At 44.4% G+C, this 27,480-nt stretch overlaps 1 protein-coding gene across 2 annotated transcripts in view; it reads right to left on the bottom strand.

The window, feature by feature from the left end:
* Nucleotides 1-8,841: 8,841 nt before the first annotated feature.
* Nucleotides 8,842-27,480, bottom strand: part of flrt2 (fibronectin leucine rich transmembrane protein 2) — a 41,539-nt gene continuing 22,900 nt past the window's right edge. The window contains exons 1-2 of one of the 2 annotated variants that reach the window (XM_084377995.1): nt 14,121-14,684; nt 8,842-11,725 (exon numbers count right to left, since the gene is read on the bottom strand). In XM_084377995.1, the coding sequence (XP_084234121.1) occupies nt 9,310-11,289 (1,980 nt within the window). In that variant the 5' untranslated portion in view covers nt 11,290-11,725; nt 14,121-14,684 and the 3' untranslated portion in view covers nt 8,842-9,309. Of the gene's footprint in view, nt 11,726-14,120; nt 14,685-27,480 lie in introns of those variants that run through there. The other variant, XM_084377996.1, reaches the window with a different exon arrangement.

The raw sequence follows: 27,480 nt of genomic DNA, 5'->3' as shown, positions 1-27,480 counted from the left end.
CACTTGTGTCATTTTTTCTCAGGAAAATATTTTGAATGCTCAACTTGAGTGTTTTTATATTGTGCTATCGCTGCTTTTACTCGCTACTATCTCACCTCCTCACAGTCTGTTTCTCAGCCTGTCGTACGCTGCAGGGAGTGGAGTGTGATGGTAACACAAAGTCTGCAGCTTCGTTCACAAGTTCAGTTTCTTAAAAACACAAATACTGAGCATATGTTGGCAGAAAAAGCTTCACGTATGAAACTCCACAGCCTCCTTAAAACCCTCACACAATGTAGCCTGTAATTTAAGCTAAAGGATGAGAGGAAACGGAAATACAGGGAGTGGACAGGATAGAAAAAAGTACAATCCAAGATGAGCTATGTGAGGAATATTACCTTTGTGAAGCAAGCAGTGTTGATTCAATCGTACGGCCACGGCTGTTATTGACTTTTATTGTTATTAAAAGCTGCACACCCGCCTTAAATGTTCACTTAGGGATATAATGGAATTCACAAACTACAGCCTCTAAATGACCAAATAGTTGAATCAATGCCCTCAGGACACAGTGCCAACACAAAACTGACAACTGCAAGCTTCACAACGGCGGTATCTGTTGCAGGACTGTGTTAGTGGGTTGCATCATGCTGCATACAGCGGGGGCTGCTTTATTGTGTCGACACCTGTAAATGCCTCACAGGCCTGAGAGGATTCAGGCAGTCAGACGGCAGTTTTCAGTGTAAAAATCATTTTGTCACCAATTAGGCCTCCGTGCAGCTGGTGAGTCGCTTTTCATAAGTTTTAAAAGAGAAGAAAACTGTGTATATTGTGTAAATTTTTTGGGAGAAAGCGCTGTGGCTTATGGTTTTTGAAAGCACAGTCTCCTTGCAGACACTGAAGCCTTGTCAGGCAGAATTCACAGTATTCATTTCAGTGCAGAAAGCACATTTCTTATTTCAGTGGCACAAAGCACATTTTCTCCACTGCTGCGACAGAACAGAGTTGCGTGTGTTGCCCCTCAGACGGTAATCTTCAGCTCAGTAGTCTAAAATTGGGAGGACAAATTGAATTTGCATCTCACAAACGGTCCCCTGATTGATGATTGCTTAAAATACCCTGTGTGTTCGATGTTTAAATGCTGTCAGAGGAATTCTTAGAGAGCCTGTGCTGTTTTTTTGATCTCTCTCTGCTCACAACATCAAATTTTAATGACTGGCATCAAATAGAGTAAGCACCTTCAGGAAACAGCAGAGCTCAAAGAAAGAGAAAAAGGGAACGGGCAAGGCTATTTTCTTTTTTACCACGGGAATAAATTCAAACCTGTTCAAGCCTGTTTTGACCAATCTTCCATTAAAAAAAAAAAATAAAAAATGTCATGTCATTTCGAAGACCAGCAAAGGTGATCCTAAATTGATTCAGTGTGCTTTTTACTTAATGTTCGTGGCATTCACTGTTGGCAGCAAATGGGCAGAAATCCAGCGACCCATCCTGGCACACATTAACCTGAAGTACTGCGAAAGGCAAAGGCCTCACCTGCATTCAAGCTTTAATTAAAGGCCACCGAGGGCAGCTGGAAATAGGAATAACAACAGAGCGCAGCCTCAAATCACCCTCGTCAATGTTAAGTCTGCTCGACATCGATGTTTGTTATACCTGGAATTAGATTGCTTTAAATTGCATCCTTTTAATGACTTTTCCTGCATATCAAGGCTGATAAGAAAATGCTTAAATGAGGATCACAAAGTGAAGCTGTTAGAGAGTTTGTGCTGAGCAGAAAATTAAATGTTTTTTTAGGAAGGAAAGATTAAAAAAGCGGCTACTTAGAGCTAACACCTGTTCAGCGAACAACTCCCGCCAGATGGGAAACGACGAACACGACCACTTTATGTTTAAATGAATCACAACATTCACAAATGTTAGGATACGGATTGTGTTCGGAAAAACGCTCAATATGTTACGACAATTAATGCAGCCTCGCTATAACACAAGTGTTAATTTAGTGCAGATTAACAAATCACTAAATTAAAAACTTCCTTACGTAGAGATATGTTTTATATCCAAGTAACAGTCCTTAACTGGAGCTTAACTAGCTGTACTTAAAGAATCAGACATAAACGATCTCATACAGGCAGTAAAATGGCCCATGTGAGTGTTTTATATCATATTACTGAATTAATAATACAGCTGCATTAATCTGTAACAAGCATTTTACTGGAGTTGGTTGAGCTAAAGCTAGTTTGGGTATTTTAATCTATTCCGATGAATTATATTTTATTAATTCATCCTAAAATTTGTTTGTCGAAATTCATTTTGTGAAGTCCTCCAGTGGATTGTGTGGAGCAAAGTCGCATAAAAAGAAAATAATCAAGTTATGCAGCCTGTAAGCAGCTCAGATTTGTACTTGAGTATAATAAAATTTGTTGTTACAGAATAATTTCACCTCTGCAAGTGGAACTTCTCTTTACTTTAACTGAATTAACGGGCGAGAGTAATGTTAGCTTGGTAATATGACACGTTAAAAGAAAGTCACCACCTGGATTTCACTAAGCAAGAAGGTAAAAGCTTCCACTGGATGATTACTGCAGTGATTAATATGTTTCAGCTTGAAACTAGTTATTTAACTGATGCAGTGAGGAGCTTCTCATTTCTGTAACAACCATGTCTGAAGACATCCTGCGGTCGTGGAAAAGATGTTTCAGAAGGGTCAAATAGAGGAAATGTGGTCGGAAACATTTTTTGCATGATCGTGATCGTGATCACTGAAACGTCAAATCGTAAAACACCAACAGTAAATCTCACGGTTGTGTTTAATAGTGAAAGTAGGAGCATTTCCACAGGCACAATGTGAAGAGAACGCAAGGGATTGGGACTAAACAGCTGTGTAGCCTTAAGAAAACCACTTGTCAGTGAAGATAATCTGAAACAAAGGCTTCAATCTGCTCAGGAGCATAAAGATCGGACTCTGGAGCGATGGAAGAAGGTCATGTGGTCTGAAGAGTCCAGGTTTACCCTGCACCAGAGTGATGGGTGCATCAGGGTAAGAGGAGAGGTGGATGAAGTGATTTTTAAATAAAATGCAAGTCATACCTCCATTTTAAGGACCGGCAACACTGACAGACCATTTGCCATTTTTGGGTGATGCCACAGTCTGTTCCTGTTTACAAAGTTAGATTGCCTTTAATGGATAGTGTTGCAGATGTTTTCCAGCACCTGAATTTCACATTCATAAAGTCTGTAGTAGATAAGACATTTTTTAAAGGGTAAGTTCACCCGAAAAAAAAGAAAATTCAGTCATCATGCATTCACCCTCGTGTTGATGGGAAGTTGGGGGAGGTTTCTTAATCAACAAAAAAATCCAGGAGCCTCACAGCAAAACAGTGTCACAGCATCCTCCTGAACAGCTGAAGGAGATGGGGACTATGGAAAAAAGAATAAAACAAAATGGCTTCATTCAGCTCCTCCAGCATGATCCAAGCCTCAGGAAGCCCCGAGATCCAGTATTGATTTGAAAAGACAATATTTACCTCCTCAGCACCTGGCCGAGCTCGAGCACCCACTTCAGACCATGTGACTGCTAACGCTTTTAGCTTAGCGGCTAAAGTGAACACTTCAGCTGTAAATAACAGGTCACAGGGCGTTCGGAGACTTTGATTACACAGGACGAGCTGTCTGGAGAACATCTGATGTTTTCTGCAGATGTGTAGGAGAATGCAGCAGCGTTGTTTTGCTGTGAAGCTCCAGAAATGTTTTGCCGGCTGTGAAACTTCACCCGACTTTCCATCAACATGGGGGAGTGAGTCGATAATGACTGCGTTTTCATTTTTGGGTGCACTTATCCTTTAAGTTGTTTACTTGTGCAACCAGATTTGATTGATCCCTCGTTTGAAACTAGGTAGCAGTTACTAAAAACTCAGGAAGAACTTCCTGATGGGCTTCCAACTGAATCCTGATGAATGCAGAGGGGGCTCTGAATATTTTATGGCACTCATTATACAACACACAAGAAGAAGAAGAAGAAGAAGGGGGGAGAGAAAAAGCAAAGTAGATGATTTTAGTGCCAAAGCCTCAGTTCTCCTCATCCCCTAAAAAAGCCCATGATTCTACAATAACAAATCACATTTTGACATTTGGGGATTTTGAGAAAAATACCACTTTACCGCCTCAAAATACCAGAGTGGCACACCCTCTTGTGTTTCAGCTGAATTCATGTGGTTAATTGTCACAGTGAATTAAGATTGGGCTAATGTGGGTTTTCTGGAGGTTACAAAGGCGACACTGGGATGTGGTCATGGGGAGGGAAAAAAAAAAAGTTGGACTTTGGTGGAAGACAGGGATTTGGAAAAAAAAAAAGAGCCCATTCTGGGATTTAGTTGTGCCATACAAGTAGAATGAGAGAGTATCCTGGATTTTCCCCAGCTGAACGCTAAGCTGCGGTGGTTACGCTAAGATGTCTCAAGCTTCCCGTATAGAAATAAGAGGATAACTTGGCACGGTGTGTACGGCACAAATCTTTGACCCAGAATTACTAGTGTCTGACCCAAAATAGATTCAGCCAAGGCCCGTGTTTCTGTACAAACTCTCCCCACAGATCGCTTATGCCAGCACACAAAAACTAAAACGTGTAGGAGACAAAGAATGTAGCTTACTGAAGCACAGCAGAACATGAACTTTTCCATTTCTCTAAAATAAAAAAGGGAGTGATCGCTCAAATCCAATGGCTCTTTTATTTTCAAAAAGCTTCACTGAAGTATTTACAGTTTGTGCAAAAACATTTAAAGGTTTCAAGGACTTTACATTGTAAGTTCAACCTCAAGGCACATACATGGAACAACATCAATATTTCATCATGAGAACAGAAATTTTAACTTTGGTTCCTAAGAAAAAACTCGGTGTGGGTGGCTGACGGAGCACAGCAGTGTCTCGATGAGAAGCCAGGATGGCGAAGTATTCCAACATAGCCGTTTTACATGCACTGTGAATTTTCCAGCCTTCTCGCTCTCTTAACAACCGTGTGAGAACCTTTTCTGTGCGGTTGCTCAAGCTGTACCTCAACCACCGCTGGGTGATTGCTTGAAAAAATACTTGAAAACCCGGCATGACAAAAAAAAAAATGATGGGGCTATGAAGCTAAATACAGTTCATGCAAAAACCCTTGAATGAATGTTTACTGGCTAATAGATATTTGCAGTGAAGGTTTTGCCTACAGGAAGAAAAAGATGACTCCTAACATACCACTCCTGTTTAGTCTGAACTGACCTCTCAGTGATTCAATTAGATTTAAGGGGAAATTACTTCTCTGCACCCTGAAACAGTAATAATCCAACGCTCGGAGTCTGTCATACGTCTTTTTGTAACTCCGCTGGTCGCAGCCGCGGTCTTTTACCAAGCACATAGGAAATTAAGAGTAATGCACGCTGCAAAACAACCACTAAAGCACCTTCCTCGCCTGCTTGGATCATTAACCATGCACCTCTTTAGGTCTGGCACTACGGATGAACAGTCTCTCGTTAGCTACTGTGCGCCACGGCTAAGTGTTGTCCTTCCTGTTAATACTGTTATTGTTGCCGCCGCGGCTGCAATCCGTCTGGAGAAAAATGTGCTTTCTGTTCAGCTTTCTCGTCGCCGTCTTTTTTATATCTCTTCCTCTCCTTCCCTTCCTCCCACTTAACTCCCTCTCTCCAGCTAATCATTCAGTCCTGCATAAAAGGTAAGGCAAATATCTGTCTCCGTTACACATTCACAGACGGGAGATACTATATGTTGCAATAGTCTGACCTCCCCCCTTTTGTTTGATCAGCACATGACTTAAAATAGGGCTTTTCCTCTATAACAAACAATAGTCTAGACAATATCAGATGTAAATGTTCAAGTGTCTTATGGTCCGCTGTGGATATTAGTAGAAAAAGGTTAAAATAAAAAGTGGAGATGCTTTGATAACCACAGAAGATCTTTATATTCATCAGCCTCAACGTGAAAAAAATATCCATCTTGTCAAGTCATATATCAGAGTACTGAGTCCTAAAATCTTATTTTGCTTAGATAAATATATTTATCATTGATTCTGTTGCAACGTAAAACTTATTTTACATAATCTTCCACGTAAAAGGTGCAATATGTGAGAGTTTTGGTTTCAAGAAATTCAAAAATGAACTAAAACCATCAACAGAATGTGAAGTAACAGTTCTGACATTTAGCCAAAGACGTCTATGTGTGGTGAGCATGTATATGATAACAAACAACGCCAACACTCCTCCTTGTGCGGCTAACATGACTGCTAGCTACACAGTTAACTGAACCTACGAGCTAACGGCGGCTACAGTTAGCAGCAGTTAGCGATTACACTGGTGCTGTGTTGCCCTGTATTTGTTGGAGTATGAATTTGACAGGTGGCCAATTCCAAACATATTGCATCTTTAAAGGAATAGTCAAATACGCTTATTCACACTTTGCCAAGAGTTAGCTGAGAAGATTGAAGATTGATCCGCCTCTGAAATGTGTGTGTGGAAGATATTAAGCTACAGGCAGCGGCCACTTAGCTTTGCTTAGCATGAAGAAAAGGAAGCAGAATGAAAATAAATCGCCAGGCTCGCTCCAAAAGTAACGTCTACACCGTGTAAGTGACACGTTGTGGTTTAACAGTTTCTCATTTACCTTAAAGGGGCTCGTGATGTGAAAAATTAGACCTACCCGAGCCTGTGGACAATTTATTTAAGTTGTTTAATTTCTGCGTCAGTCCTAACGATGTGACTTTATGCAAGTGCCGTCTCAGCGCCTCTCTCCACACCGCTAACAGAGAGCAAGAGTAGCTAACGTGAGTTTAGAAATGGAGTCCGCTAGCATTAACTAACTTCCAAAGAGCCCCTTTTTAAAGACACAGCTGTGCAACCGAACTTCTCATCTATCCTCTCAGCAAGAAAGCAAATGAGCGTATCTCCCCAAAAAGTTCAAACATTTCTTTAAATGTTTTCTAGATAAGAGATGTTGTCTTTACTAAACTAATGTTCAATGAAACTCCAACAAAGAGGCCCATGTGATTGTGATCTGAGCTATTGCAGGAATTTCAGTTAAGTGCAGCTACTTGGAGGTGAATCCTAACAGAGATAATCTCGACCCTCTGGAACATCTCGAGTACAAGGCCTTAAAATCGTTTGACTTTAAACGTTCGGCCTGGATTGTGTCGATTCCTCTTTTTCCCGTGTGTGTTCGAGCAGCAGCGTCTGAGCGCCTCACAAAGAGTTAACACACTCTCTCTCCCTCCCAGCGTGAGCTCCATGCAGCCAAGTGAAAATAAAGTCTACATATTTTTCTCCCTTTTTTGGTCGAGGATTATGAGGAGAGGAGGGGGAGGGAGGTGAAGGGGGTGGCAGGGGTCGGCGGTGGGAATTCTCTAAGCTTGGCCCCTCCAAATAAAATCTTGTCAAATCAAATAAAGTCTTCTTAAGAAGTGCATAATGAAGACCTCTCACTGGCACCACACATGCAAAGAGCTGCCACCACAGCCCCGGAGCTGAAGGGCAGGAAAAACTGCTTTAATTGAGCCCATGCAGGGATCTGAGGTGCAGACGCACAGACGGGGGAGACGGTGAGACAGAAAATGGGCGAGCAGATAGGGCGACGACCGCCAATCGCAGGGGCCGATGTTATGAGGCGAGCAGGTGCATTGTCCAGGTGAATGGAGCCATAAATGAAGTAGACAGTCTCGTAAACGTACACAAAGGGATGAGTGATGAGACGTTAGACGAGCTGCTCGGTCACAACCGCGCATTGTGAGGACCGCGGGGCGACGAGTGCGATCTCATTGTCGTAATTTCCTAATTTATCAAAAAGCCTAATGAACGCTGGGACGAGGGTTGAAACAAGTGGGTGTATAATTAGCGTTATGTGTGTGTTGCTTTGTCAAAACTCATCACACACTCTAAACACACACACACACACACACACACACACACACACACAGGGCCGAAGAAGAGCCCCCACCCCAACCCCCATCATGATAGACCACAGTGGTGAAAATCCATATCATTTAACCGCCAAACACAGAAAACACTGTTAGTTTTAAATGATTCCACATCATTAAGTAGCTCGATGAGCAATAATACTCTAAACAACGCTGTTTGAGCATGAGTAATGTCGTCTGGGTAATGGACTCTAGGGGGAACGGTGAAGGTAAAGTGATCTTTGCAGCTTTTTTTCTCCTTTCTTTCTTTCTTTCTTTCACTCTGTCTGTCTCGCCCTCTGTTCCTCTGTCCCACACACGACGCTGAGGGAAACTGCCCCCTTGTGGCCTCACTTGCCAAAACAGGGGGGAAAAAAAGAAGCAGAACAAACGAAGGGGATTTTTTTTTTCCTTTTCCAAAAGGATCTGCAAGTCTCAGCACATCCACGCACCTCATTAGAGACAATAATCCTTTGTTGCTTTTTAAACTGTTAATAATTGAACGAAAAAATACAAATGTGCTGCAAATGCCACATCCTTTTCTTTCAGAGTTCCCCCAAAAAAGTGTCTCTCGACTAAAGCCCACCTTTGTTCCACCACCGATAGAACAAAGATGCTTTTAGCGTTAAAGCACTTTTGGGAAATCTCAGTCCGGGCTTCTTTACCCGCAGCATTGATGACATTCCCCTGCACGACCATTCGCAATCCCTTACATGTGATCACCACCTCCTGCTCATTTCCTGCCTCGTTTCCATTAACAAGAAAGTGCACTTCAATTCCTTTTTACAACATGCCACCGGTGAACCAGCGCTATATTTCCACAGCGATCTAATCAGCAGTGTTTGGATTTCCCCTGTGCTGTGTTGTCTTTACTACTGTTCTGTTGTACCGGGGAGGGTTTGCAGTGTATCAAAGCGCAAAAAAAAAGAAAAAAAAAAAAAGGCCATATTTTTTGCTTCTGTGGTTAGCAAAGGACCCCAGCCCTCTTAAGCGCCCTTACATTTCCAAGGCTGACAGCGTTCGTCAGAAGCTACACCCAGGGTGCCGTGATTGTACAAATCCATGTTCATGTACAGTACTGACCATTTAAAACAACTTTCAAAACCCTGCTGGTTATAAAAAAAGAAACACTTGTATCTCTTTTCTAAGAATAAAAAAGATAGCAGAGAATCCCACATTATTATCCACAGTATAAATTACATCGTAGACAGAACTTGGAAATATATATAGTACAGTTATATTTGACTAGAATTTTTATGTTTTTTGTCGTCTACACAAATGGTGTACATGTGTGTGTATTTACGCATGTATTGTTAAGTGTTTCTGGTGTGTGTGTGCGTGTGTGTGTGTGTGTGTATATGCGTGTGAATGCCTCTGTACTATTTGCCGCTGCATCACGTGTGGCAGAACTCTGTACTGGGCACGTTGCTGCTCTTGCAGTAGGCTATGCTGTTGTTACTGAGGTGACAGTCTCTAAATCCAATGCCCCCGTTGGGCGTGTAGATGGGCTGAATGCGGAAATCTCCCTTGAGCAGCTGCTCATTGTTCAGCGCCACTATCTGGAAACTGGTCTCAGTCATCTCCAGAATGGAGTTATCCTTCTTGGTTCCAGCCTCGCAGTAGTCGTCTTTTCTCCTGCCCCGGTTGTATTTCCACTTGGTCGAAGATGACCGGCTCTTCCTGTGCATGTGCCAGCAGAACAGGCTGAGCAGCAGTACCAGGATGATAAGCACCGCCCCGCCAATGATCCCAGCCATTAGCAGCGTGGAGTTCATGCTCTCCTGAGGAGCTTGCTCTCTACCAGGAGGCTTGGTAGACGCAGGCTTGGTCCTGGCCTCAGAGCATATAGTATCCTCTCCGGGCCTGTAGGAGTTAAGGGTGTCCAGCACATGCACGCAGATCCGATACACAGACCGGGGCTCCAGGTTGGTGAGGCTTATTTGCCGCCGGTCCCCGCTCACCGTCCTCTCCCGCATTCCTTCGTTTATTTGGCTTTGGCCCCTTTTGACCCAAGTGACCTTGTAGGCTGTGACGGTGAAATAGGAAGCCCAGCTCACCTCGATGTTCGTGGAGTTGACCACGTGGAAGGAGATCTGAAGGGGGTCCTCATAAGGAGGGAGAGGACCGGGAGGGTTGTTATGGATCGGAGGTAAGGGAGGGGAGGGTGAGTCAAAGTAGTACGGTATGGATGTGGTGATGAGGGTGGAGATCATGGTGGTGATAGGCATGGTTGTGGGAGGGGGAGGTGGTGTGGAGCGGAGAGTGGGCCAGGGCGGCAGGTCAGCATCAACCGGGCACTCTATAATATCCAGCGTGAGCTCTCTGATTGCCATGCCACGCACCTTGTCTGGACTCAGGCACACAAAGCCTCGGGCATTGATAGCGGAAGGCAAAGATTTGAGCCACACCACCACCCACTTCACAGCACAGTCACAACGCCAAGGGTTATTTCGCACCATGAGATGCCTTAGGCTTGACAGGCCATCGAACACACCCTGTGTGAGGCTCTGTAGCTGGTTGCTGGAGATATCCAGTTTTTCCAGCCTATTTAGTGCAGCGAAGGCTGCCACAGGGATGTTGTCGATCTGGTTCTCCTGCAGGCTGAGTTTGACCAGTGACTGGCTGGGCAGGAGGGGAGGGGGGAAGGTGAGTGAGTTGCGGGCCAGGGCCAGCTCACGGAGGGTACCCAGGTCCTGGAAGGTCCCTGGTGCAATGCCCTCATCTGTGAGCAGGTTCCCGTCCAACAAGAGGCGCTGCAGGCGTGTCACATTCTGGAAGGCCTCCTCTGCAATGATGGCAATGCGATTCTCATCCAACCGCAGCTCTTTTAAGTCCTCGGGAAGGCCAATGGGAACGCTGCTTAAGTGGTTCTTGGTAAGGAAGAGGAGTTTAAGGCTCACTGCCTCCCTAAAGGCCCCTTCCTCCACCCCCACTGTGGAGATGGAGTTATCATCAAGGTGCAGCTCCTCTAGCCGAGTCAGCTGGGCCAGAGCTGCCTTGGAGATCGTTTGGATATTGTTCTCCTGGAGATGCAGGACCCTGGTGTTTTTGGGCAGATTGATGGGGAACTCATCCAGCTGATTGCCGTAAAGATACACAGTCTCGACGGAAGCCAGATTGTGAAGTTCCAGCGGAAAGCCAGCATTATTTATCTGGTTGTTATGTAGGAAGAGGACCTTGAAGCCCTCCTGTATCCCCAGAGGCACTGATGTCAGGCTGCGTTCATTGCAGTACACAAACTGGATGTCACATCTACACTCCACCGGGCAAGAGGCACCCGGGCTGAATTGCATTTGGAGGCTTAGGATGACAGTCAACCAAAATTGCAAGAAAGAAGCCCAATCTTTATTCCAGGGTCCGGCAAGAAACTCCATAGTGGAAAAACAAAACAGGAAAACGGGAGCCAATAATAGAAAAAAAAAATAAAACAAATACGAAATTCAGAAAGGCAATGATGTATAAATCCACCAAAAAAACAGACCCACGAAAGGTCCACCTAGGAGAGTTTGGTAATGATGCAGTTAGCTGCAAACGAGCAGGAAACCGTGGGAGTAATCCTGTAAATGCTAGTCCTCAGCTGAAGAGCGATGGCCTCATTAGTGGTGGCCGGTCCTCTGACTGACTCCATCCATGCTGAGACATCAGACCATAGCAGGACTCTTCACTCGTTGCTCCATGCAGAGCTCAGCCAGGGCCAATTTGAAGACACGCAGTAGAGAGCCACCACAGGCTCCACTTGCCTGTCCGTCACACACTGCTGGTCCCCGGCTGGGGCAGAGTCCAAGGGGGGTGACATTTGGATCCAGAGACCTGTGGGAAAACAAAGAAATGCAGGATTAGTATATTTAGGGGTGGCCTGTTCTCGGGGAAAAAAAAGAGGCCTCTCTTTTCCCTCTCTTCCTCCGTCGCTTTATTTGACATACAAACACACACACACACACACACACACCAACTGTCGTTCCTTCTCTCGAACAGAGAGACATTGTCACAAAACATATCGCTCACTGCTCATGTCAAATTATACGCTGGCTTTTACAAAAAAAAGGGTCAAACCATCTGATAAATATTCAGAACAGCCCTGCACATCCGGTTTCACAGACATAAAGAAGGCTTTTATCCCTATCCGCTCTATCAAAGGAGGGAATGGAGCACTGCAAGGACACACACTCATGGATTCACAGAGGTTTCTGAGCAAAACATCAATTCTGCTTAATGGAAAACAGGCTGAAAAGAGATAAGGCTAATAAAGACATCACCTCTTTGGGCGGCTACACGAGAGCAGAAAATATTTCCTGGGGGGGAAAAAAAAAAGAAAAAAAAGAAAACGGCACAGAAAATAAGTTACAACCGTCTTTCTGTCTGCTCGAGCAGACGCTGTGGTCGGAGGTGCACGGGTAAACACACGAGTGCTTACTGTAAACAGAGGCAATTGTTTTGCCGGTGGCCTGAGGAGGTGCTCGTTATTAGGTGCAGGCCTGAGCACACCACCGCCACCATGCCGAGATTTAAGGGCCGTGAAGAGTGGAATTAGAAAACAAAAGGAGAGGCAGTCGAGGAATAAAAACCCTGCATATCAGCTCCTCCTCTCACCGGAGTGACATACACGAGCTGTCAAACGAAATGGGATTGGAAAATAATTTAGTCCCTCCACCTGCGATAAATGATCGATACAGGCTATTTTTCAACATGCAGAGCCTTGTAGTAAAGCACAAGGCCATTGGATTACAGTAGGACCCCCACATCCATTATTCTAAGTTTTATGAGCCATCAAACATCCCCCCCCTCCCTCACATGATTGAAAGATACGTGTTGTCATCGGTAGCTCTCATCTTAACTGAAGCTTCACACTGAGTCGGTGCTGGATGACACACAATACCGGGAATGACGGGTTGAATGTTAAACACAGGGAACGGCCATGAGCGTCGGATTAAAGGTGTCCTGCAGGGACGGGGAGCAGCCACGGAAAATAATCAGAATTCCTGCTGGATTTTCACTAAATTCCTGATTTTCTTTCATGTCTGGCAGCCGTGACATCAAATTAAACAGTAAAATAAAAAACACAGCAATCAAAATAATCCCTGTATTTGCCTTCCTGCCCCTGCTGCCTTCAACTCCCCCTGTGCTGTGCTGTGCTGTGCTGTTTGTTGACTCCATGGGGCTCTTTGTGGCTCCAGAGATGGAGACACAATCCTCTGACACACATCTGTGATCTACTTCTCTAAATTGAAAGAGCTAAATTTAATCAAATAAGCTTCAGGGGGGAGTATGAGCAACCACATGAGGCGATAAAATGTTGCTGCCACAGCAGCAGAGTCAACAGCAGAAGGCAGCAGCATCAAGATTATTATAGCTGCATAAATAAAATGTCACCAAGAAAAAGCCCCAAATGATAACCTTAGAATAAAAGAAGACGGATGACGTCAAGTTGACTTAACAACACGGAGCTGGTGATAAATGGTGTCCGTGGGCAGATGAAGGAGGCAAAGTGAGAGACAGACTTTTCTTTCCTCTCTTTTTTCTTTTTTCTCGCTCTTTTTTATTTAATTTCCAGTCGACGGAGCTCGAGATGAACGCTGCGTGATATGTGTCCAGGACCAAATCCGATTAGAAACTGGGATTTAGCGACAGACAAAAAAAAAAAAACGCAATTAAAAAGTTTAAAATGGATAGGGGGGTATTTAAGAGGCGATAAGAGGCGGATCAGGTAAGACTTCAAACACTGCTGCCCAGTGAGCGCTGTTCATCTGAATGGATTATATCAAAGGGGGGGGGGGGGGGGGGGGGTGAAGAGCGTGCAGTGCATCGAGAGTGAAGCAGCCCCCCCACCCCAAATAATAAGGAGGAGAAAAGTCTGGATCTCTCCGGGGTGAGGAATGTGGAGCTGTGCGCGCTGCGCTGCAGTGATCTCCAACATCTAATTAACCTACAGATAAATTGGACAACGTTTATTTTAATTAATCTTTAAAAAGTCACGAGGAATCTGCGAATTAACGCCAGTTTGTGACTACACGTCGGCTCGCAGGATGCTCGGGGCTGCGACTTAGAGGTGAACACGGTGTTTGTGGATCTGTTCGGAGGAGATCGCTTCATAAATAATTTGGAAAAGTAGCCGATTGATATTCAGCTCAGGCCTGTGATTTCCCCGCTTCTCTCTACATTTCTCTCCAACTCCGTCCTGCGTTATTGTAGAAACAAGCCACTGTACCTTCAGCGAGCCTTTCTCCATTACAAACCCGCGACCGCGTTCAACTTTTCCCCCTTTTTTTCTCCCAAGCCTCCGTCCTTCATGCGGTCCTGCTGTAAGCCCGTGCGTAAAGGTCCGTTCGGCAAAGGAGCTGGTGCGAGTCGGTTCCGAACAGCAGCGTGAACCCGGTGAGTCTACGGAACAGCATATTTCCCTGCATGGGTCCCCTTCCTCTGGTTGTGGCTGCGCGTCCGTCCGCACCGCTGTCCACCACTTTTCTTTTTTCCTTTTCTTTTTTTTTTTTTTTCTTGTTTCCAGCTCCCGGAGCTCCTCCGCTTTAACTCAACACCGTCTGCGGCGCATGAGGACCGAAGAAACCGGCGGCAGGGTGAGAGCAGAGCCCGCTTCCTCTTCCACACTCTGGCCGAACCGTGAGGACGCACTCGCCGAAGTGTCCGCCGCCTGATCCGCCACGGGCCATGACGGCCAGCTGCGTCCGTCCGGTGCGCTCTTTATTTTACTGTAGGAGCTCAAAACTTGCCTTCAGTGTGTGAACGCAGCTCGGAGCCGGACTCCCTGCGAGTTGTTTTCTTAGATGGATTCAGTTGATAGTGCGACGTGTGTGCTCTGCTCACCTCTCTCCCTCTCTCTCTCTCTCTCTCTCTCCCTCTCTCTCCCTCTCTCTCTCTCTCTCTCTCTCCCTCTCTCTCCCTCTGTCCCTCCTCCCCTCCTCAGAATAAAGAATGCATCTCCTCCAGCAGCTCCGTGATGGCTTTAAGCCACAGATCCTCCCCGCTGCCCGCACACTGCAGAAAATACTTTGTCTGTCTTGCACACTTCATTCCTACATGCTATGTGCGGCCCGGCCTGCCTGTGTGCCATGTCCGAGCTCTCATTTGCATTTTAATCACACAAAAAAAAAAAAAAATCCATGAATCGGCCGTGAAGTCACACAGTCACACACCTTTAATGCTCCTACTGTTCCTGCCTGTGTGACTGTGTCCCCGGGGCCACTCAGGGTCCCTGAAGGGCCTCATTAGCTCCCAGTTTTGTTGGAATATTTGCAGGCCCGTGTTGAGATTCTTTAAGGACCGCTCGCCCCACTTATTTTCGGAATGGTGTTTTTTTTTAATTACAGCTGGATAATTAGCCCCGAGTGGAAAAGCACAGTCTCGTCTTTGCTTCCCCTCGTCCACTTCTTCCAGTGATTTGAAGCATTTAGACGCAGCCAAAGTAATTTCATCCGACTACATTGCTCGGTTCGTGCTAATACTGATTCAGCAGCACTGCTCTGCCCACACTCCTCCTCAAGTAGACACATCTGACTGCAAGTTTCCCGGTCTGATCTCGGTTCACCGTGCTCCTTCTTTTTTTTACACAATACTCACATAATGCTAATAGAGGTTTTAGCCTTAACCTGGGGATGTTTAAACACAAGCACTCTCTAGATTAAAAAGGGGCGCGAGGTAACAAAAATGAGACCTTCTCGTCCCTCTCGGCTGTGGACGATTTGTTTAAGTTGTCTAAAGCTGCTGGACTGTGGATTTCTTTGTGAAGGACTCAGGTTCGGTATGAAGGACGCGGTCTCGAGTGCCTCGTCTCAGTGTCTCTAGCATATCTCCGCTAACAGATAGTTTATTACTTAGCTACTGTTGCTAACAACAGGCTTCCAACACAGAAGCTCCACTGTCCTTTAAGCTTTAAAGTTAAAGTGACATAAAAAAATAAGACTGTAAAGTTTGAAGGACACAACAACCATCTTCATGAAATGTGAACTAGTAGTTTTGCTGTTACAGAGTCAACTGGCCACTAGGACCACTAGCATAGGGTGGCTAATGTTAGCACATTTAAGACAGGCCTAGATATCGCTGTATTTATTGCTGACTTTATGACTCTTCTTTAATTTTTGCTGCAAGTTTTTGTATCTACGTTATCTTGTGGTTGTCATTTGTGGCCACAGTTGCTGTTCATTGAACGCCGGCCTGTCACTTTTTTCAATTATTAATTTTCTTATCTAGCAATTCCTTCTTTAGTCTTCTCCGAGGACGTACGTTTGCGGCACCATCTGCCGATGTCTTGTGGCTAACGTTAGCTCACAATACAGACTGACTAAGTCTGCTGGTTTCCACTTTCTGAGTGAAATAGATGCACCCAAAATGTTGGGTGCATGTTGAAAAAGTGGGACAAACCAACTTATTATATCAGCGTTCCAAGGTGCAAGTCAATAGTGCACCATGGGAGTTGACAGAGCGTGGAGATGATGGCCATCATGTGCTGGCTGTCATCCCTCCCGTGGGAAATCCCTTCCCAGAGGCTCCAAGCTGCAATATTCCTTCCACAAATATGTCCCAAACTTTTATCCTCTTATAATATTTACAATACCCACAGCATTATTTGACTATTTGCATGGCCTACTTTCCTGCACCGGAGAAGAAAATATGAATTACTGCCCAAAAAACGAGGAGGATTCAAATTTCAGTTTTGACTGAACGATGCTAAAACTGTCATGTTTCCTGCGTTTTCCACGTTGGTTTATAGCCACAGTCGAGGTCAGAGAGGCACACGGGAGGCACGAGATCCCTCACAGGTCAGCAGGTGCACGTTTGCCTTTCATCTCCGCCTTCGCTTGCCAAACACTATTAATGTTGGCCTTTCGTTGACCCACTTCTGCGCATAAGTCGTGAAAATTTCCCCCAAACAAATTATGCGACCGCCGCTCGAATCACCGGTCCGGTGCGTGCCGCCATTGAAGTCCTCTCGCACGTGGACTCTCCGCCGAGATGATTCGGTTGTTCTCACTGTTTGCCTTTCATGTTTAATTTGGGCTGCCACGTCGCCAAGATGGACGGCTGTTGCTAGGCCCAGTCCACAACATTTAATTCCTTCATAAATCAAGCTTCTGTGCGCGGCATGAATTATTGATTGAGTGAATTTAGAAGGGAAACAGCCTATTTTTATTTCCTCCTCCTTGATGGACATGTTTTTGCAGTAGCGCGCTCTGTTCCCGCTCGCTGCAGCATTATGGGAATGTCTCTTATTCAGGCAGGATAAAATGACAAGACACTTAAATGGGCGAGAGGACGGTTATGTAGCTGCTCGAGCCATTATTCAGTGTGTTAATTTGATATTGTTCAGTGTTGTCAAGCAAAATAACCGAGCGAGATGTAAAATTGCAGAATGACTTTAAAAAGGGGCGCTGTGTAGTTCTGGGGAAGACAAGAGAGAGATGTTCACTGACTGAAGCGGGAAAGGTGGCAGGGTCCGCCACATATAAACAAAGTAAAGCAGTATGAAACTGTGACTGAGAAATCAAACAGTGTTCACAGGACCTTATTTTCCTCTGAGAACAGCTTTTTTATTCAGTTATGGAATAAAATAATTAGTTTTCATTATGTAAAGTGGAACATCTATCCGTCTGTTGCTGAGGGTTACCTTTATTCATCATCCATATGGCACAAACGCAGCAAAATATTTCAGTCCACGCCCGCTCTTGAATCTCGGAGAGGAAATTCCCCTTCCCTCGCCTTACCCAGAGACCTTCCCAGAGGTTTTGGGCGTGGCGTATTTACTCTGCACGATTGTGTACCTTGATAAAAACTGCAGATACGCTCGACCCCAGAGCACATCAAAGGCCCCCGCTCGGGCCCCCGAACGACGTTAACGGCGGTGGCAGCGGGGAGGGAAAACAGTCCACTCAGATATGTAGATATGTTTATCCCTTGGTTGTATTCACTCTAGTCCTCGGAGACATCATTAGCTGATCACATTTCTCCCTCTGCACAAATTTACATCTGGACACTGAAAGGCACTTCAAAAGGTGCCAACAACATCAGTGTTTAAAAATCCTCCCCACAAGTATTGGCAGGATCTTTGAGCGAACCGAACTGCGGGAAGCCACAGTAATACTGCAAAAAAAAAAAAAATGGCTGATATAATCAGGCCCTTCCCTCGTGATTTCAGTGGCTTAAAGAGAAATATGCTGATAATGTTTAGAGTGGGCGATCAATGCGTTCATTAATTTCTGAGGCGATGTAATTATGTTTACCCCCGTCGATTATCAATCTACATGCGTCTAATGTCGCAGCGGGGATCTCAGAAGAGAGCGGAGCGTTTTCACAGCTCAGCCAACAACAAACTGTATATTTTACTCATGGAGCTGAGAGGAGACGAGGGAGGCAGAGGATTGCAGCAACTCCGGGGGCCCCCGCAGACCAAAAAATTCATTTCTTCTTTCCTCTTTTAGATTTTTTTTTTTTTTTATTGCTTTGTCTCTATGTAAACATATCATGATTGACAGACGCAGCACATACAGCTGAGACACAACAAAAATGAAATAAAACACTCGTGAGAGTTATAGAGTTAGATTAAACATTTTTCCTGCCCATCTTCCCTCCTTGTTAAAGTCGAACAAATCGAGCCCACACTGTCGTATAAGAAAACTCAACACGGCCCTGCAGCGTCTCAGGGTTCCTAACGTCACATAGGGGTGTTATACGTGGCATTTAAAATGTATAAAAGATTTATTTGTAGGCTCCGAGTTGCTTTTATAAGAAGATTAAAATGGTCCGCCGGGCTGTCAGAAGGCCGGCGATGCTCAATCAGGGTCATTTCACGAGTCGTAGCTGTGGCAGCGCGTTCTCACGTGAGCATGTGAATTATAGGGGAGGCAAAGTGAATGCAGTGTCCTGCCTGAATGCTGCCCTGTGCTAATGCCAGGCTGTAAAAACACTGACTTGACAACAAGCAAGCCCCTGTAGTTCTGCTGAGGGAGGGATGGGGGAGAGCGAGGCAGAGTGAGAGGGGGGAGAGGGGAACGTAGAGGGGAGGAAAGAGGAGAAGAAGAGGTTTAATATCACTCAGAAGAGGACAGGACGAGGGGATTGTGGATTACTGTTGTGTCTGACATGTGTCGGCCGTGTCATCCTCGTCCTCTTAAGATTTAATGCCTCAGACAACTGCTTAGCGATGTATAATTGTTTAGATAAGTGGAGGCCATTTTGTGCTGACGTGCCGCCCTCTGCTACGAAACATAAAGTAGCTCCAAGGAGAGATCCTCCCTCTGAAGGTCTTACTTTAATATAAACATCTCCGGGGCGTCGATATACATGTTCTAGTCTCACAGCTGAGGATCTGATGCTAAAATATCTCTGATGAGGAAATATTCTCTGTTCTCTAAAATATTCATCGGCATGAGATACTGGACTCGACCACCAGCATCTCAGGCTAAAACAATGCCACACCGTTCACCCGGTAAAGGTGGAAAATAAAAATGGAGACAGCGTCTTTGTTTTTCCACGAGGGTCCAAGGACGGAGGGTGTCGTTCACTGTACAGAGTGTAAAGTCCAACGAGCGATGTGATTGTGATTTTGGGCTGTATAAATAAAATCAATTTGATTTGAAGTATGAAGCAAGATTCTGGTACTTTAAAGCCTATTTCTTGTTAAAAATGCATTAAGAAACCTTTAAGAAACAATCCCTGTCCTCCACAATGTCCCTAAAACACTGACTGTATGTATTTCAGTAACATAAATTATATATTCAATTAGTTAAGTGGTACGTAAAGAATCATTTAATGCACGTTGAGTTGATGTAAATAATTGATTTAATGATATTTTTCAAGCGCTTTACATAAAAGTAATCCATATGTAATCCATTACTTTTCAGTATAATGCTTACATGGAAATCCTAAATGTAATTGAGATACATGAAGTCAATGTTTGAGTTAATTTTGTATATAGCAAAGTAGCTAGCTGCTGTATTAATGTTTAAAATCTCATATTAACCCTTTAAGTTGTGCCTCTTTAGCTGCAGCTAAACTGAGATGAAACTTTGTACATTCGTCGTCCCCAGAGGATCGACCCGACTGACTCTGGCAACCATTTGACTCTTCCAGGAGCGCCACAATGAGGCTGATGTTAAAGTGAACATGTCCTGATACCTGTTGGATGGATTAGTGTTACATTTGGTTCAGATTCATGGTGTCCAGAGGATGAACCCTTGCAACATGTTAGGTGATTTCCTGACTTTTAGAGTTTAAGTTTGCACATTCAGTGAAATATCTCAGGATCTTTACCTGATGGACGACCATTAACTTTAACACAGACGTCCATCTTTCCCCTTTTTGATTTGCGATGACCTGACTTTGCCTCGAGCAACACGATCGGGTAAAAAAACCAAACTTTTTTACTAAATACCTGCAATACTGAACCGGGGCTTTGTTCATTGCTCATTCAAAAGTGAAACAATGACTATGATCAACATTAAAGCACTGCTATGCGACACTTACAAATAATGGTGAGTCATGAGAGGCACAAACTGGGGCGAGGGCAACGCCTGTACAGTCATATCCTGTTTTCCGGGGTGTCCTTAGTCAGTTTCTTGGGAATAGATCTTTGTGCTGTTTATGAGGAAATGAAGTCGAAAAAAATAAAAAAAGCACGAGTGGCGTAAGAACAATCCCCAGGCGTTATCTGTTGTAACCTGTTGTTTTAATTAGCGCTGATGTTTTACAGCTAAGCATTTTTCTGCCTAATCCTCACTGAAGCTTTTCCTCGAAAAAGTGCCGTGTCATCGTGTTGTCTTCATTTGGTTAATGTATTTATCAGAGAAAGATACGACACGGCGCTGAGAGATGTGAAGCACCTCACGGTTGTTTTTACTATTCAAAGGCTTTAGTGTGTTTCGTCCTGAGAGCTTTATAAATCCCACAATTTCACCTTATTTGGTGAAACGCAGGATTTCCTTATCGTTTTATACGTCGGGTAACTACACGGCTGAAGTACCAACGACAGAGCGCCGACTTTGCTGAAAGCAGCTGTGCCGTTAAAGAGTAAAAAAGTGAAAAGGACCCGTGAGACGGCAACTTACAAGAGATCATCAGAGAGAAGAAGAGAAGAGAAAAAATAGACAGATGCCAGGAAGGAGCAGGTCTCGGGGTCACGCGAAAGATGGGCCTGATCCCACCTCCAATCCCTGCAGCTTTTCTCCTGTTTGAAGTCACATCTGGGCTAAATTTCCCCTTCTGAGTTGAGCAAAAAGGAAGTCTTCTGGGTGGGTGGACGGGGGCTCTGGGCCGCTCCTGCCTCGCAGGCTAAACAGTACAAATACTGTAGATCCGTGAGTCAGTAAACCCAAGGAGTGAACAAACATATAGCCGGGCCCTGAGTCACTGCTCATCACGGGGGATCTGTGCTGACTGCTGCAGTGACACCGTTGTCTTATCACCATCAGTCAGTCAGACACAACATGTGAACAAGCAGATAAGTTTCATCCTGTCCGACCAGCTGCAAACGCAGGTGGCGTGACGGGTCGGCCACGAAAACACAAAACGCGTCCAAATAAACCCGTTCTCACCTCAGCTCAGACGCGCCGCTCATCATCCTGCTGACCGGGAAACAATGTTTACATTTACTGCTGAATTAGCTCCAGTCAGCCGGCCGACAGCTGATTAAAGGAAATAAGAAAGAAAATCTCATTTTGCCGCGAAAAAATTACGTTTATTTTTCATTTAGGGTTTTGCTCTAATCTCTAATCTTTTTTTGAGTTAATTATTAAGTAGTTGCACCGACTCAGGCCTGAAAATTGTTCCAATGAAACATCGCGTTTCATTAAAAAAAAAAAATAAAATAAAGGTGCAGACCCACTGCTCTGGGGTATTTTGTTAAAACCCATAAATTCTCATTAGCATTGCCAAAACACAGTCATAAACATGTTTTACAACAAAGATACAACATATTTAAAGTATTTTATATAATGTTAGACTGCATATCCTGTAAAATGGTTGTTTTTGCCGATTGACAACACGTTACGAAACATCCTGTTCAGCTTATGGAAACAGGACAACAGGACAAAGTCCTCCAGCTCTTCAGTGTTGTAGAAAACGACCCTGATGATGTCATCAGTCATTGACCCGAGCTGGAGACTAAAAGTCAGGACACCTCGGCCTCTGCTGCTTCGATCTCGAGTGTTACTTTCTGTTCCCTTTCGAAGTGAAGTACTAGAAAATTGAGCTTTAATCATCAAATGACAGGTTCAGAGCAGGTTTTGAGTCGTTCGTTCAGCTGTTGCAGAATCACAGACAGAAGATAACCCTGATGATATCATCGGTTGTCTCTGTACGAGTAGGATCCATTGACCCACCCTCAGGACTGAAAGTCAGGATATCTCTGCCTCCGCTGCCTCCAGTTTGACCTTTAGTTCCTCTCAGGAGTCCCTAAACTTCATGGAAGAGCACAACTAGTTCAACCAAAACACGTCAGTGCTGCTGCTGCTGAAGGCTGTTCTGCTAAAACTATCATTACAACTGCCAGAACACAGTTCATGTTTCACAAGTCAAGAATAACTGTTTTTAATACGAAATGTTTATTAAGATAATGAGTGTTGTGGTAATTTGTGCTCCATTTAATGTGTAAAATGTTTAAACTGCCACATGCTGCAGGATTTAGAGAATAACCAGCTTTCCTTATTTCTTTAATTTGTCTGTTTGCGTTGGAAGAATATTCAACATGAATTAAAGTTTCAGACGTGGCTCTGAGGCATTCATTCATTTGTTATAGAGTCGTTCATACGAGTCAGCGCTTCACTGCTTTATTGTTTATAAAAAGAAGCAGGTGGAAGCAAAATCTGAGAGAAAACGATGACTCATCATCACCCTGATGATGTCATCAGAGTGGATCCATTGACCCACGACCCTCAGATTTTTGTCCATTATTCTCCCCCCAACTTTGTGGAAATGGAAACACCACCTCCGTCCTCTGCATGTGCACGGAGCAGGTGGTCGCTGAGGAGCTTTAGCACCGTGGTGGGCCAGAGTTTGGACCCGGTACAGTTCATCTACAAGGCGAAATGGGAAGCTGAGGACGCCGGCCTAACCCACCAGACTCATATCAACCACCGCCTGTCCTTCACACGACATGCAGACGGCAGACAGGACATTTTAACAACAGCATACTGGTCACTCACTGAACCGGTCCTCGTATTTAACATTGCATCCTGGTGCAACTGTCTCACTGGAGAAACTCACCAGAATCATCAAACACGCAGCTAAGATCACCGGCACCGCTCAGATCCAAACTTTCAGAACCTTTACAGCGGTGCAGTTTGCATCACATCCCCTTCAGCACCGACTTCAGCTGCTCCCTTCAGGCAGACGCTTCAGAGTAACGATCCAAAAGCAGAACTCACAAGAACTCTTTCGTTCCTCTGTTAACGCAGCTTTGCACGCGTGCTTTTAACCGTCGTGTGATTTTTTATGAGAGTCTCATGGGTGTGAATGTTTTATCTCGTGTTGTTCGAGCACTAACCAAAGGTAGTTACTGTCACTGTGTGATAGACAATAAAGTTTCTTGGATCTTGAATCCAGCCCAACCAAAAAAAAACTTTGGAAACCAGTGCTCCAGGCTGTTTTGTTCAAACTATCATAAAAAAACCCCAACAAAGCTCGATTCATGTTTTAGAGGAAAGACAGAAATAGTTCTCATACGTTCACGTGTTTAACATGAAATGTTTATTCAGCAGCACGATGGGTATTGTGATCATGTTGGCTAAAAAGCGATGACGCTGTGAAATGTCGCCACATGCGATCATTTCCCTCTGTGTTTGTTTGCTTTTTGAAGAATATTTCTACTTTCATTAAATTAAAGTTTCAGAGTAGGTTTGGAGCCGTTCATTCATCTGCTGCAGTCCTTTCATACAAGTCAGTGCTTTATAGTTGAAAAAGAAACAGATGAAGACCAGAAACAGATGTCTTGAAATGCAGATAAAAGACATTCAGAGAGTAATTAGATGGTAAACAGAAGTAGAAAAAAAAAAAATCTATTATTTCATTTTGAAAGAAATAAAGAAAACACAGTTATTAAACACATACACGCTGCAGTGAGTGTCCCGACCAGCGCCGCCTTGATGTGATCAGGGCCGGACAGCTGTTGAAAGCCTCGGCCTCGGCGCCTGAACGACAATCTGTGTTTATCTTCCCCCCCCCACCTCCGACTAATTAACTAAGCCCTGAAACACCAGAACACCACGGTCCCCTGAACCTTTTCTCTCTGACAGCTTCTCCCTGCAGCTGATTTATTATTGCATGATTTCAAATTAGGGCTGAGTGGAGAACGTCTCACAACAATTTACACTCACATGACCTGAGACACTTATTAATTATTAGATTTTAATTAGAGACCATTACATTGTGGTGCATTTTAATAAACCATCATATAGAGGGATATAATTTGAAACCCCTGCTTGTTTATTTAACCCTGAATCGAAGTAAAGAGGAGATCATTATTGTTATCTTTATTAACGCTTTTTCTTTTTTAATTTAAGGAGTTGCTCAAAACAGACAGACACACTCTGGGGAGGAAGATGGAGGCTGTTCATTTTCGCTTTTACTTCTATACTCCCGTGTCTTCCGCTTTCAGATTAAACGCCGTGCCAATCTTTATTCCTCGCGGAAAGTTTTAATTGCCTGGGAAGCAAAGAGACATTTTTTGGTTTTGCAGCGTGGCAGACAGCAGACAGCAGACAGCGTAATGGATGTTTGAAAGGCGTGCATTATCTACCTTAGCCCTCCCCCCTCTTGTCTTTTTCAGTGTGCAAAAACCCCCCCTCCGGTGCATGAGGCAGGAATTTTGGATAAATCCAGATTACATCAGAAGCCAGGTGAAACAGCTCACAAAACAGACAAGCTAAAAATATAATTATAGCGTCAGACGCCGCTAAGCTAGTGTTTGATCCTGTGCCATACCGATGCCATTCCTTGTCTCTTTCCTATCAAGTGTCGTTATTTAATATTCTTATCCGGCGCCTTCATATACGTTTCTTTCCTCTGGTTAATTCATCATCATCAGCTTTTTTTTTCCAGGTGATTCCTTCTAGTAACAATCACAGTATTAGCCTTGGCGAGCTCTGCTGTAACTTAATGCCTGACGGTATTCAAGCCTGGCAAGTGTTCATCTGCTCTTATTTTGGAATATTGCTCACGAGTCGAAATAAAACTCCTCGCCGCCACATGCCCCGCGGACACACAGATGCAGAAGAAGCTGCTGGATTTTTATTATTGTTATTATTTTTATTATTATTATTATTTCCATCAGGTGTCCACAGCGGTGGCACTTTATCTTTTGTTTACAGGATCCTCCAGAGCTGCTCACCATGTCGTGAAAAACAGAAATTAGATTTTTGCTAAATAGCATTTTTGCCCCATATGGTTCTGCTGAGGCAGTAGCCCCTTTAAACAATCTGCGGCTCCATCTGGTCACTGTGGTTTTTGCCCCTTGCCAGTTTGTCCCCCCCCCCCCCCATTTGCTTTCACTTACTGCCGCAGCTTGCCGCCCCAGTTACAGAGGGTAGTCTAACAATACATCCTGAGGGCGTCTCTAGGTGGGACGCCTACACGAGAATCGCTGCTCCTCTCTCCTTGTTCAGCATTTAAGTCCCACGAAGGAAAAAGAGGCCTCGTAGGAAGGAGAGTCAGCGAGAGGGGAGGGAAAGTGGCGGGGATGAGTTTGGTGTGAGCAATAATGTAAGGGCGTATCGATTCGGAGGGATCTGCTTTCATTGCTCATCCCTCACCGAGCAGCAGATCACTCTTCCTCTCTCTCGCTCAGGTGGCGAGGGCCCAACCCTGGCGCCTGCCACCCTGCCCAGATTAATTGAAGCATGCTGTTGTAAATGAATCACATATGGCTAATATCTCCCCCGACTTCCCCCCTCTCTCTCCGGCGCACGCGAGCATCACCTATCCTCGCTCGAGCTCTATTTTCAGGACCAGACCACCTCGCTCACGTCTCTTTCCCCCCCCTGATTTTTAAAGGAAGTACAGCTCAACACAAAAGAGAGAGAAGAAAGTGTGAACGTAGCCAAGGTCAGGTGCTCATCGGTTTGAGTTCACTGTAAAATTCATGACTTTCCCCTTTTGGTTTTTTCATTTGTCTCCTTCCACAGTCCACCCCTTCTGCTCTTAACTTGGCACAAAGCAGATTAATTGCGGTGTCGTACAAAAGGTAAGGGGAAAAAAAGCCGGCGCACCTGTCCCCGATGCCACCGAGCATTAAGATGAATGCGTCATAGCTTTGGTCTTTATTAGTTATTTATAAGACCCACTGCCCAGAATAACAGCACTAAAACAAAGGGGACAGAGTGGAACAGTCACCGCTGGTGTTTTTTTGGCAGGGAAGTAAAATGAAAGAGTGATAAATGTTGAGCGAAGTGACATCGACAACAATGTCCTGCTCTCCCCGGCAGCTCGGTGTCAACACAGCGTGGTTGCCATGTAAACAACATGCACAGCCGAGGCAGCGCGAGCGACGCTCAGGAGGAAGGCGTGTTCGTCTTCATACATCTTGGCATATGTTGTTGTAACCCCGTAACGGTTTAATGGTTTTTGCATGTAGTTCCCCTTGTTCTTTTTATGGACAAGATATATGTGTAAAGCAATAAAACCTTTTACATAAAACATAAGATTTTTTATATTGAATTAATAAATACAAAAACAAAGAGTCATAAAATGTTTGTAGACCGTCCCTCGTTATGAGAACGAGGCGGTCGGTGTCCACAACTGTTCTTATTTTGCTTTGTTGAATCAGTTTTTGGTAACAACATGCAGATTATTCTCCATATTTTTATTGAAAACATCTGAAAATCATGCCGATACAATAATTGGATTCATGACAATATTCAGTTTCAAAGAATTAGCCCGCAATTTTAATCATTATGTAAGATCTTGGAAATGGAAATAAGTCAAACAAGACTAAGAGGCTGCAGTCACGCTCGCAGCTCCGTGAGGCTGTGCTCACACATGCTAAATGCTAACAACTGACAATACCAATGTACTAATATCATGTTTAACCATGTTCAGTTTAGTGTGTCAGCATGCTGATATCTGCTACAGTCACCAGTGTTCATTCATCCTGAGGGAAACATGAATGTGTGCAACTCATCCAACAGTTGTTCAGATATTTTGGTCCGGACCAGAGCGGTGGACCAAAAACAACAGGCCGACACTGCCACCAATGTTTGTATGAGCAGTAAAAATAGGATTATCTATAAAAAACTCCCCCATAAATTGGTACGAGCTAACTTCCTGGATCTAACCCACCTGACAAGTTAAAGTTATCAGAATTCAAAGAGCGTCTTAAGCTGTCGGAGCAGCTCGGAGAGCAAAACCAGACTCTAAATTCCACTACTAGTTCAACTAGATGACTCATATCATATCGACTGATGTCATAAATGTGCGTTTGGGCGTTGTTGACCTTCCAGCGGAAAGTAGTCAGCCGGACATCTTGTAGACACATCATGGCTGTCCAAGAGTAAAGAGAGCTCACCTCAACAGTTGAGAAGACCATTAAAGTAAGAGCTGAGCTGACTTTGTAGCACTCGAGGAATTAT

The sequence above is a fragment of the Pagrus pagrus genome, assembly GCF_965226575.1.
Source record: "Pagrus pagrus genome assembly, chromosome: 16".
NCBI lineage: Eukaryota > Metazoa > Chordata > Actinopteri > Spariformes > Sparidae > Pagrus > Pagrus pagrus.
This window is presented reverse-complemented; position numbering and strand designations above follow the sequence as displayed.